General features: G+C 38.9%; 1 protein-coding gene across 1 annotated transcript in view; it reads left to right on the forward strand.

Annotated features, from left to right (window-relative positions):
- The window catches only part of LOC106065358 (uncharacterized), a 58696-nt gene extending 50154 nt beyond the window's left edge, over nucleotides 1-8542 (forward strand). Inside the window, exon 4 of the mRNA XM_056038306.1 lies at nucleotides 318-8542. Within this exon, the coding sequence (XP_055894281.1) occupies nucleotides 318-790 (473 nt within the window). The 3' untranslated portion in view covers nucleotides 791-8542. The remainder of the gene's footprint in view (nucleotides 1-317) is intronic.
- The last annotated feature ends 3813 nt before the right edge of the window (nucleotides 8543-12355 follow it).

Genomic DNA, 12355 nt, shown 5'->3' on the forward strand with positions numbered 1-12355 from the left:
TCACCTATTTGTGGCCCAGCATTTTGCGTATAATTCAATATTTAATGTAATAAACACTCATTTTGCCCCCCCCCCCTTTTAAAAGGGGGACCGGGGGGATTTTCAAATTCTCCCCCTCCTCCCCCCACCCTAGCTACGCCACTGGAGCTGGGTGAACCTAAAAATCCCGACTGAATATCAAAGTCTGTACAGATACTCAATTTCGAGACCCTTCGTTTAGAAACCAAGTGATTTATCCACTCGGCTACCACGACTCTCCTTAGAATATAGTGTAGGTAAATTAGAATTTGAATTGATTCCAAAATCTTTTCTTTCAGGTGTAAATTATCTTCACGAGTGCCCGAGGGAGCCAAAGCTCCCTATCTACCTGGTAGTGGGGGGCTGCTTTGGCATCATCAAGCTCATCTTTCTACTCTGGAAGCAGATCAAGCGGCATCGCGAAGACGTCATCGACCTGCACGACGACGACGACCTCCTGACCATGACGCGGATGACCAACATGGCGCTCAACGTCTTCCTATCCGTCTGGTTCATCTTCGGCCACTACTGGCTGATCAGGATCTGGAAGCCGCACTTCAAGGCCCCGCTCCACGAGCCTAGGAACTGGTGCGACGAGACCGTCTTCTTCTTCACCTTCTGGCAGCTTGTCGTCTGCCACACCATCCTGGCTCTGGTCCTCGTGACGGCCGTCATCCTGTACTGCTGCTACGTCTGCGTCAAGTGCTTCGTCCACGACGACCGCTCCCACCCACGCCCGCTGGGCGACCAAGCCAGGGACACGGAGAGATGACGTCAGACTTCCGCCAAGGCGAAACTTGTGCAACACGTTTAGCTGACGGCGGGAAAATAATCGGGAATTTCCAATTTTCCGATTTACTTATTTAAAAAAACAAACTAAAAACAAGGACTCAGACATTGTTATTCTGAAAAAAAAAAGAAATGGACCAAATAATGAAACGTAACAACGGAATTGATATAACATGTTTAATCCGTTTATTTCAATACTCGTATTTTTATAGTGAAACATGTGCCTGGTATTGACATATGTAGAGTATTAATCCTTCCCACGTAAGCCTTCAATTTGTCATTAAAATCGCCCTCCGATCCTTTATCATGTGTTGGAGAAAACCACGATTCATTTATTTTTAAACGCTGTGCTATTTTTAGTTCTTTATTGCATCATCTCATCGGCTTACATGGCGCTTTATTCATTCTCTTTATTCTTATGACAATGATGCATTTAGAGGCTCAATTTTGAATATTCTTTGCGCTTGAAAATGTTTTCATTTTTGTGCTCTCCCTTTTTGCTATTGCCATACTGCAGAAAGATAAATCACTCACTTAATGGACAATATCAGGCGAAGGTGACAAGGTGTTCATCTAATATATAAAGCAGAATGTAAGGCGTATCTATATATGTATGTATGTATGTATGTCTCGCATAGAAATCAAAACCGTTTGACCAATCTTGATAAAACTTGGTATAAATGTTCCTTAGATCATGGCAAAGGCCGTAGTGTATTTTCAATGTCACCTCTCCCCCCCCCCCTCCAGATGTCCCTACTGATCACACATTAACATTCACACACTCACACACACACACACACACACAAAACAGTTTTTTTTTTCTTCATGTATTAAAACAAAAATGTCCTTTCAAAACTATTGCTTTATAACGCCTCTTTTTTTTTAGCCAGCTTTGGGAAAGGGGTGGGGGTTGCTGAAGTGAGCGTTTAGAGTAATTTCTGGAAATTTATTTGTATTATGCATGTTTCTGTCACTCCCCACATGTTGAGAACCGCTGCTTTATTTATTTTTTTTTCAAGATTTTTCAAGGGTTTTAAGATAAATGAAAACAATGTCAAGGATGTTAAAACGAACTTGAATGTTGCCAACTGCAAACGGAAGAACTTTAAAAAAAAATATTCTGCAGCGCTATAAAAATGCACTGAATTATCATTTAACTTTTCAAAAAATATCTAGCTTCTCAACACGTCCTAGATCCTGTACATATAAATGTCAAGTTCCCCTTTCAGACCTTGCGTGCGAATTATAGGGCAGATGGTGTAAAGGCCATCTGTTTTTTGTGGCCCGCAGTTAAAGAGTGTGGCATGTGGCCAACACAACGTCCAACCTCCTACACTTTCCCCCAACTAATGTCAGATACCCATTAAAGCTGAGTGGACTCAGAAGCGCCCTTATGATTCCAAAATTCAAAAAACCCAGTCTTTACCAAGATTCGTACCGAGGACCCCCCGGTTTGGAAGCTAAGTGCTTTAGTTCTCAGCCACCTTTCCTCCTTCTGTACATATTACCTAAATGCATGACGCGTAGGACGTAATCATCTTCTTTTTTGAAGTAACGTCTGTATTATATAAGATAAGATAAGATAAGATAAGAAAAAAGTCCAGAAGCATTATCCCGTTGGTCGTTAGAAAGGCTTTTATCCAACAACCAGGCCTGGCCATGAGGCTCTCCACCCCTGTCCTATCTGAGGGCTCCCAGCGTTAGCGGCCATTATGACTGGGCATGAGGGGCCGTACCACGTACATGGCGCACCGTGCCTCTTTCCTTAGACCCACTCGCTACAAGTGGACGAAGGCAATGCTAACCATGGGGAGATTGCCTCATATTCCTATACTGTGACCGTCACTGTTCCGTGTAGGGACCGCCACTCCAGCTCCTGGTACTGATGTGGAACGGCGTGGCGGACTTTTTGGATTGGGACCCGGGCGTTTTTTCTCCATCCCAACCCCATGTGAGAGAAAAAAAAAGCTCACCCAGGGAAGCCCTGCCGGACCTGGTTCGCTACTCGTACCTAGCCTATCTAGTTACACTACTAGACGTTTCCACGGAGGCGCCACGCTGAGGCGACGGGTAGCTGGAATCCTCCGGTACATATTACCAGACTTCACGAAATATAGATCAGTAGCTCAGGCGGAAAAAAATACACTTAAAATACACTGTACTTGAACAGCCTATGCAAATATGTGCGTGTGTGTGTGTGTACACTACTACTCAGTAACAAAATAGGTCAGCAAAATGTGCATACAAGAAATAATGCACACAACAGGACAAAAACCAATCAGAGAGTTCAGTGTACCAGTAGACATACATATACTCAGGCCGAAACACTACTGTCACGTTCGATACTGTTACTCCCAAGCGTAGAACTCCACAAAGTAGGTATTCGATTATTCTGTCAGATATCCAACTTCTGATAGGCTACTGGCTAAAGTTAATTCACTTGTCATCTGCATTTACTCATCAGATAGTAAAAATAAAAGATCTATCAAGATAGACCATGCACACAACAATAGTAACGGGCGACTACTCAAATTCCTCAAGAAGGATGGAAGATGAATGAATAATAAACAATGAGATGTCAAGCTAATCTAGATCTAAGTTTACTCAAATAAATCTATACACCAAGAGCTAATGAATGCAACTATCCCCTAATAAAGTGTATTTAGTAAAAAATGTTATTTTATCGGCCATTTTTATCAATATTGTTTATTGTCTATTCTAACCCATCTGGCAATAGAAAGAAAAAAAAAACATAAAATATAGAAGAGCTTTAAAAAAAAAAATATAGTTTAATATAATTGACAAACAATATATAGGCTTCTTAATATTGATAGCAATAGTAACAATAGTTATAATATTTATTATTTAAAAAAAATACATTTATTTAATAATCCTAATATGATTTCTGTATTATCCTAGAATGAATAGAATTGTGTATTTTATCTTGGATTAGATTTAATACCAGTAGAACTCTAAATAAGAATGCGGTGTTACTGATTGTTAGCATTTCCTTTCATTGTTTTTTATATTGTGATTTGTTTATGCTAGAGGAGAAATTATATTCAAATCTAACATTCGTAGCGTCACCCGCTCCCGAATTTAAAAAAAAAACAAAAACATTACTAACGATTTACCAAAGTGATCGCTGGTAAGTCTGGGTCTCAGCTAGTCTTACTTATCACATTTGTTTAGTCCCAGAGCTGCCGTTTGTATGTCTTATGTTATATTTGCTAAAACATCCAGACCGATATTTCAATTTACACCGAAATTCTAAACTACGTTCAATATTGTGTAAAAATTAAACTTATAAAGGAAATAATCGGCTTGGTAATATTCATGTGTTTTAAAAGACAATCTATATGTAAATACATTTAGCGTTTTTCTAAAGTATTTATAGAGATTGTGCGCGTGAGCTTATAACGGAAATGTTGTTTTTTTTATATTGTTGGGTAATTCAAAAGCTTTTGACTATTATAAATCAAGATAAATAATACATGTAAGCGTAACTAATTTTAGAACAGTAATAATAAATGTAAAGTTTCTGAACGCGTAAATTTTTTATAACATCACCATCTCAAAATTATATAAATTATCAGCCAATTCAACATTTAAATGTGTTTCATGGCTATTAAACTAAACAATGTAATTTTACAACAGACTATTTAAAAATTTTTGTGTGATCTCGTATAACATATAAATTAGGTTCATAGGTATCACAAAAGAGATACAAAACACCTATAGCAAAGACTTACAGACACAAACACTCTTTTGTTCCCCTGGCAATCAAATCATTAAATAAGAACAATCTGGTATAAACTTTGTCACATGTAAATTATGAGTGAGTCTGGTGTGAATGTACACTTTGGTTTCTTATAGTTATAATGCTTTTTTGTTTGGTGTAATGCACAAATTGTAAGACAAATTTCCATACGGACAATAAAGATTATTATTATTATTATATTAAATCATCCAGAATCCAAATGTCTTACGGCATTCAATGTATACGAACTCGTTGCCGTTTACCAAGTTCAATTCTATTTTCGCCGTCCTTGACCCTATTTCTGCAGTAAGTTCCTTTCGAGAGCCGTACGCTATTCCTCTTAAATAGTCCAGAGCGATTAGTAAGACCAATAAACCTCTAGGCTTAATGAAGCCTATCTGCATCTGCCTGTCTGAACAAGCCTCTGTCTGAGAAAGATCCAAACAGAGGCCAATTTGCACATCCCCATTACCGATGGCCCGTATCCGCCAAAAAGCAGAGCCCACCTGGGAAACTCCTATGTTCCCTCTCTGTACCGCATCAACCGTGCAGGTGTCCGCCTTAAAAAAAAAAAGTTCCTTGGAAGAACGGTGTGTGGATAGTGGTATGTTTGTTTGGGGGCCTTCCTCCATCCCCGCCTGTTCAATGGACTCGGTCCTTAAGCACCCCAACTGTGAGAGGGGGGAGGGGGGCTATTTTACTTTATTATTGGCCTAATCGTCTTCTGTAACGACCGCCTCTACCCGAGCTCTACGCTGAGGCTGAGAAGCGTGGGCAGGGGAGCACTATTCTAGACATGAATAGCATTCACTTAGATCTATTTATAGAGATATACACACACCAGGGATTCCCAAACTACTACTCCCCAAAGTTTTTTTTTCTTACCGTTGCTGACCTTTTAAATTATTTCACAAATTTTACTTAGACCATCAGCTTATCAGTTTGAAAGTTCAATTTGAAAGTTTCATAAAACATCCATCCTTCCCTAATGGATCGATTGTGGCATAGTCCAACGGTACTCAAAGCCAAAGGCGTAGCTAGTGAGGGGGAGAATTTGAAAATCCCCCCCGAGGGCCCCCAAATGAGTGTTTTTTACAGTAAATATTAAGCCACATGCAGGGGCCCCCAAAAAGTTTAAGCCACCACGGCCCCCAAATGATGTCTAATTCCTAGCTAGGCCACTGCTTAAAGCATTGAACTTAAATATTTGTCGTTGACGCTCGTTGATTTGTAGCACCAAGCTTCTGGTAAACAACTAAACCGCTGTTCTGTGGCATTCTACGTCTCGAGAGACGATCTTTTCCCTTTGCAACTTCTTGTGTGACTAAGGAGGCCAATCCTTGATACACAGCTGCGATCGCAGGTTGGGCATATGTAATCACCAGGCGCCGTTGCATTATCACCCTTCTTTCTGCTTCTGTTGTGTATGACATCTGCAATCCGTGACCCTTCCTTTATGCTCTCTCCCCATGTGGATCTGTCCAGTGCCACCTCTTCCCAGTTGCCAGTGTCGATTTTGAAGAGCTTCATGTCGCGTTTGCATTCATCCATATAACGTAAAAGTGGGCGACCAGCGGCTCTCCTGCCTTCTATTAGATCGCCATACAGGATGTCCCGTGGAAGTCGACCTACTGGCATTCTACGAACGTGGCCAAGCCAGCCAAGGCGTCTGCTGCTGATAACAGAGCGGATGTCCTGGCACCCTGCTCTTCGTAGCACTTCCTCGTTGGTTATCTTATCCTGACACCTTATTTTAAAGATCCGCCTTTAGGCATCGGAGGTGGAAGACATTCAGTTTTTTTATAGATACACCGCTGTAGGCGTATTATATTCTATAACCTCTTTATGAACGAAACTGAATAAAGCTTGTATGAAAATATATAGACACATTCAACTTGAGATGAAATTAAATAAAATTATTTTGAATGAAAATAACAATAAAAACACGTCTTCACACTCTGGCATCATGTAGCTTACGACAGCGCCGCTTACCTTGCATCATTCATCCTGTTTAGCCATCAACCAATCGCTAACTTCTCACCGTCACCATAGAAACACACACACTTACACACGCATGTTCCATAACAATACTATTGAAGGGAATCCTTAAAAAGAGAACCTTTTCTCGGCAGGCTTTGCAATGTCACGAATAGGCTCTGAACCTAATGTGTGCGTGTATGTATACATATGTGTGTGTATGTATACATATGTGTGATTGTATGTATACATATGTGTGTGTATGTTGTGCTTGCATTAAGTTTCTTGTGTGTCAATTTAAATTCTGAATACATCGGTATCAAGTGAGCAAAGAGGCAGAATGTTAACTTTAATGATGTCCTCCATAAAAATGTCCTATCTTCATCCTTAACCACATCCTAAATGAAGACATTGTCCCACACAAAGTCCTCTTCTGGTGTCCTCGCCTAAAGTCCTCTAGTTATGTCCTCAAGTGTTCATCTTTTTATGTCCTCTTATACCCTTATTACCTGTACATAATGTCCTGTTGATGTCCCCGACATATTTTCTATAGCTATGTCCTGCCGAGTTCCTTTCCCGATTTCCTCTACTTAAATCATGTGATCAACTTATGTCCTCTACTTAAATCATGTGATTGACTTATGTCCTCTGCTTACGTCTTCTACCAGTGTCCTCTTTCTGTCACCATGACGACATAGTCTGCATGTCTTCTTTATTTCTTCTGACACCAGAGATTTATTTTTAGGTCGTGAGTTTTTGTTCTCGGCCTGATTCCTGCCGGAACTTTGATAAACAGTGCACTAGGACCCGACCTTTGAGTATTCACAAGCAGCTCTCTCTCATTCTTCTTCTTCTTCTAGCCAGCTTTATTGCTGCTGAGCTGTCAGCTCTTTTGCAGACTGTGCCAAGGAAAAAAAAAGTGTGCTGTTTTCTTCAGTTGTTCAGCACTGCCGTACAGGGTGTTGGTTATGTTGGGCTGTAGTGGAAGTAGGGTCTGCCCAAGGTGGATTAGGGAGGGGCATCTCTCTCTCATAAGTCTCATCTGCTCTCTCTAGCTCCCTATCATTCTGTCTAATATATCTAAAGAAACTAACGAATAATTGTAATTCCTGCTACAAATTAATTGTTGGTACCCAGGTCCACTGCTACAGCTATGCCCGATTAATTTCTGAACACTTGCATTGTCTTGCAAGCTTACCAGCCATTTCCAGGTCAGGGCATATGCGTTTGCTGCCCTAACCTTTCTGGACGTCAAAATTTAGTGGCCATCTGCCAAGTATATTTTGGGAGGGGGGAAAGAGGCATAACTCTTCTTTATTTCATGTGCCCCAATGTTTGAAAATACTATTTTCTCCCTTTATGGCAGCGGTTATCAACCTTTAATGCTCGGCGACCCCTTTTTACAATCCACCACTCTTCCGCGACCCCAGCACATACACACATACAGCAATAGAAGAATAGACAACAACAATCCTTATTTTCGATGGTCTTAGGCGACCCCTGGCAAATCGTCAATCCACCCCCAAGGGGGTCGCGACCCACAGGTTGAGAACCCCTGCTTTATGGTATCATTTTTTTGTATATATTATGTTTGATAAAAGTTGTGTACATTCGAAGGTAGCCCAAGCGTTTTTTTAAGTAATACAATGTGTTTCATTATGTTGATGTCTGCTCTCTGTGATTTTATATTTATTATATATGGTTGTGATTTGGATTTTATATTCCTATTATTATATATGTAAAAGGAAGTATAATTTTTTTATTGTTTGATAAAAACAAACAACTCAATAAATGTTTGTTGTCAGAGGATTTGTAGTTAAAATGAAAATGAAAACAGAGAACAGTGAGTCTCGTAATTTTTACAAAGTTTATAACAACTCACTCCGTCTGTCTGTCTGTCTGGTAAAAAGTTTGAACATGTTTTTTTTCTCCCATTTCCCATTCTCAGATCAAGTCAAAACTTTGCACAATTATTCATTGAATCTGACAAGACATGAATTATGGGAAAAAAAAAATAATAAGTTAATTATTGGTGATTAATTATTTTGTTTTGAAAGCGAAATAAGGGAAATAAATGCTACTTGATGAGAGATATGACACGTTTTTCTCACAACTTCCCGTTCTCGGATCATGTTGAAATGTTGGATTAAATTTTTTTTTGTTCGGACTTATAGTCTGAGAGGCTTCTAAGCAGACTTGAACTCGCCCCGATAGGTTATTTACCGACTGCCCTAACATTAAAAAATATGCCAAGCCACGGATCATTTGGAAAAAAAGGGGGGGGGGGTCCATGTAGTTTGACTTCAATAAACCACATCCGCTGTAACCCTTTCCCTCCCCGGCATGTCGAGAAAAAAATGGAAAAGTAAATCGATAAGAAATAATCCTTGAATGTTTTATCCTCGTCAAGTGCAATGACTTCGGTCTCTATATTGCGACCCCACTTTGGTCATGTTTTGTTTCCCTACTGCTCAGTATATTTTTAATGTAAACAGAAACATTGATAAAATTAAAGACAGGCAACGATGTCGATCTCTATAAGCAATGTGAATTAACTCCCTTAAAAAAAAAAAAAAACGTTTCTGATGCGCTTTTGCATAAATGGACGTCAAGTTATTATTATTTTTATTCTCATTATTCTAATCAATGTTACTGCTATAATTAATGTTATATATTTCGTTTGTATTTTAATTACTGAAATGTGTAATGCTTGTTTCATGAGTATTTCACTCTTGCCCAGCTATGAAATATACATGGGGTTCCAGTGTCTCAAACCCTAGTTGTTATGCTATGATATTCTATATGACAACTTAATATGTTTAATATTCTAGTTACATAATATTAATGTTTACGACTTTCAAATATTTCGCTGTGTGTTGAGAAATCATGATGCATGAAATCTGGAAACCAATGTTGAGAAAAGGGAGGCGCAGTGGCTGAGCGGTAAAGCGCTTAGCTTCCAAACCGGTGTTCCCGGGTTCGAATCTCTGTGAAGACTGGGTTTTAAATTTCGGGATCTTTGGGGCACCTCTTTGAGTCCACACAGCTCAAATGGGTACCTGACATTAGTTGGGGAAAAGTAAAGGCGTTTGGTCATTGTGCTGGCCACATGACACCTTCGTTAACCGTAGGCCACAGAAACAGATTACCTTGACATCTTCTGCCCTCTAGACCACAAGGTCTTACAGGGGAACATTACTTAATACTTAGAAGAGCTCTTAATAAAATTTTTATTGAATATTTTTACCATTTAAACAGAAGATGCAACTTTTGTTTTGCTAAGTCTGCAATGTATGAAATGGATACATCAAATTAAAAAAAACTAGCTTTAACCCTTGAATAGCCTAATTTGAATTATTAATATTTTTAAAAATAATCAAAAGGATAAATGAGTACTTTGGGGTTGTCTATAGGGGATTGCTAGGCTCGAGGGTACATATATATACTGCACTTGTGAACTTATACTTCTAATAGAAATTTATAGATCTAGATCTAGTTTACGACGCTACGCATATAGTGGTCTTATAATGACCACACAAAAAAACTGGGTAGTTTGGAAACATTTTGAATCTATGAAGTATGAAAGACCGAAAAATGGAAAGTTTTGTATTTTTAATTTCACTTTACAAAGTAAGATAACTGTGATGAGACGGAAGACTTTGAAATATATTCGAGTTATGTACCCTTGAAGATATTAATATACCAAATAAATATTTTCTTATACCTTGATAATTGTGTTTTGTTTATGCATTGTATATGCTTGTAAGCAAAGGCATCCCACAGAAAACGTGAGGGACGAATAACAAAATGGCACCTTAGCTATAGATCAGGCATGTCAAACACGGCGTTCGGGGGTCGCATGCGTCCCGCGACCACTTTTGCGTGCGGCCCGCTTAGCCACCCAAAAATTATCAAAATAATGTTAAACTGTTACGCTGGAAAATAAGAGATGACAAGCTACTTGAATCGAAAAATAGTATTTGTTAAACTGAACAACGAGAGTGAGTCTGCAGTGAAAGCCAGCTACATTCTGTCAAACTTAATTGCAAGCCATAGCAAATCATTTAGTGAAAGGGATTTTATGAAGGAGTGTGTCGTTAAAGCTGAGGAAGTAATTTGTCCAGAAAAGATGAAAGCATTCAAAAAAAATAGCGTTAACTAGGAACACTGTGGTAGATAGAATAAATGGCATGACAGTCAGATTGCGTGAACAAGTAAAGATTTTGAATTATTTTCATTGGCGCTCCATGAGTCAACTGATGTAACGGGTGTAGCACAGTTTGCTATATTCATACGGGCCTGTGACAGGAATTTTGACATACATGAGGAGCTACTTGAGTTCTGTTCTATGCATGTTCTATGCATAACACCACAACAAGCGAGGATGTTTTTGAGAAATTAGAGGAGCTGATATTGCAATAGGCTACAATTTATCTTTGGTAAAGCTAGCTAGTGTAACAACGGATGGCGGACCAACCATGAAAGGAAATGGTTTTGATGCAAAGTTACTTGCAAAAAATAAGAGAGACTGATGCTAAGTTTAAATGTCCTCATTTCCATCATTCACCAAGAAACATTCTGCGCAAAGCAATTAAAGTTCCAACATGTCATAAGACCGGTTTCAGTCGAAAGTTTAAATCATCGCCAATTTTCAATGTTTCTGGATGGCATTGGAAACGAATTTGATTGTATTCCTTACTACACAGAAGTCCGCTGGCTCTCATGTCATAAAGTATTGAAGAGATTTTTTGCACTGCTTGAGGAAATTGTATTGTATCTGAACATGAAAGGTGAACCTGTTGAACATTTCCAAACTGACGAATGGGTTCAGGATTGGGCATTAGCAGTTGATCCCACTGGTCACCTGCAAGACTTGAATTTGAAACTTCAAAGTAAAAACAAAATTGTCACAACTGAGTGTAATCGTGTGAAGTGCTTACAAGCAAAATTACAACTGTAGATAAACCAAATATGAAGAGAAAATCTTGTTCACTTCTCAACGTGTCAGGAACTAAACAGATTAAATACGGCTACAACATTTGTTAAATATGTCTTACACCTGTAATCGTTAGTAGATGCTTTCAATGGCCGTTTTTCGTGACTTCGTTCCGTACGAGCAAGAATTTTCGTTGTTTGTATCTCCATTTTCATTTGCTCCTGACTATGCTGCTGGTAATGTGCCACTAGAGCTGATAGAATAGCAGTCAGATTCTTTGTTGAACTCGAAGTGCCAAAATTTTACAGTTACTTACCCTGAACGGTACGTTGAATTGCGGAAATCTGCAGCCAGAATTCTTGCTGTTTGCAAGCACTGATCTCTGTGAGCAGATCTTTTCCATAATGAAAGCTACAAAAGCTCCTCACCGTTCAAGATTATCTCATCTAAATTTGTCATCAGTGATGAAAGTATCAGTGGAAAACAAACTTCAACATGACATTAAAAAGCGTGTTTTTTTTCAAAGATGTCAAGCATCAGGACAAAGAAAATAACGCGTAAACATAGTCATTTTTTATTACCAAATAGTACTACAAATTCAGCTAGCTAAGGGACAGGTATTCTTGTATCCTATTGAATTGTTTCTAATTTACATAAAACTAGTAGGCTTTTGTGCAACTGATTTTTGGCTGCGGCCCCTCAGGTTATAGTAAGTTTTTATGTGGCCCATACACCTTAATGAGTTTAACATGCCTGCTATAGATCAAATTGAGAAATGTAACCATTCAAATCACAAATGTAAATAATTCTATACATTATTTTTAACTTGATTCAGTTATGGTTAAGCGCTTGGCTTCCAAACCTGGGGTCCCGGG

The sequence above is a fragment of the Biomphalaria glabrata genome, chromosome 8 (assembly GCF_947242115.1).
Source record: "Biomphalaria glabrata chromosome 8, xgBioGlab47.1, whole genome shotgun sequence".
NCBI lineage: Eukaryota > Metazoa > Mollusca > Gastropoda > Planorbidae > Biomphalaria > Biomphalaria glabrata.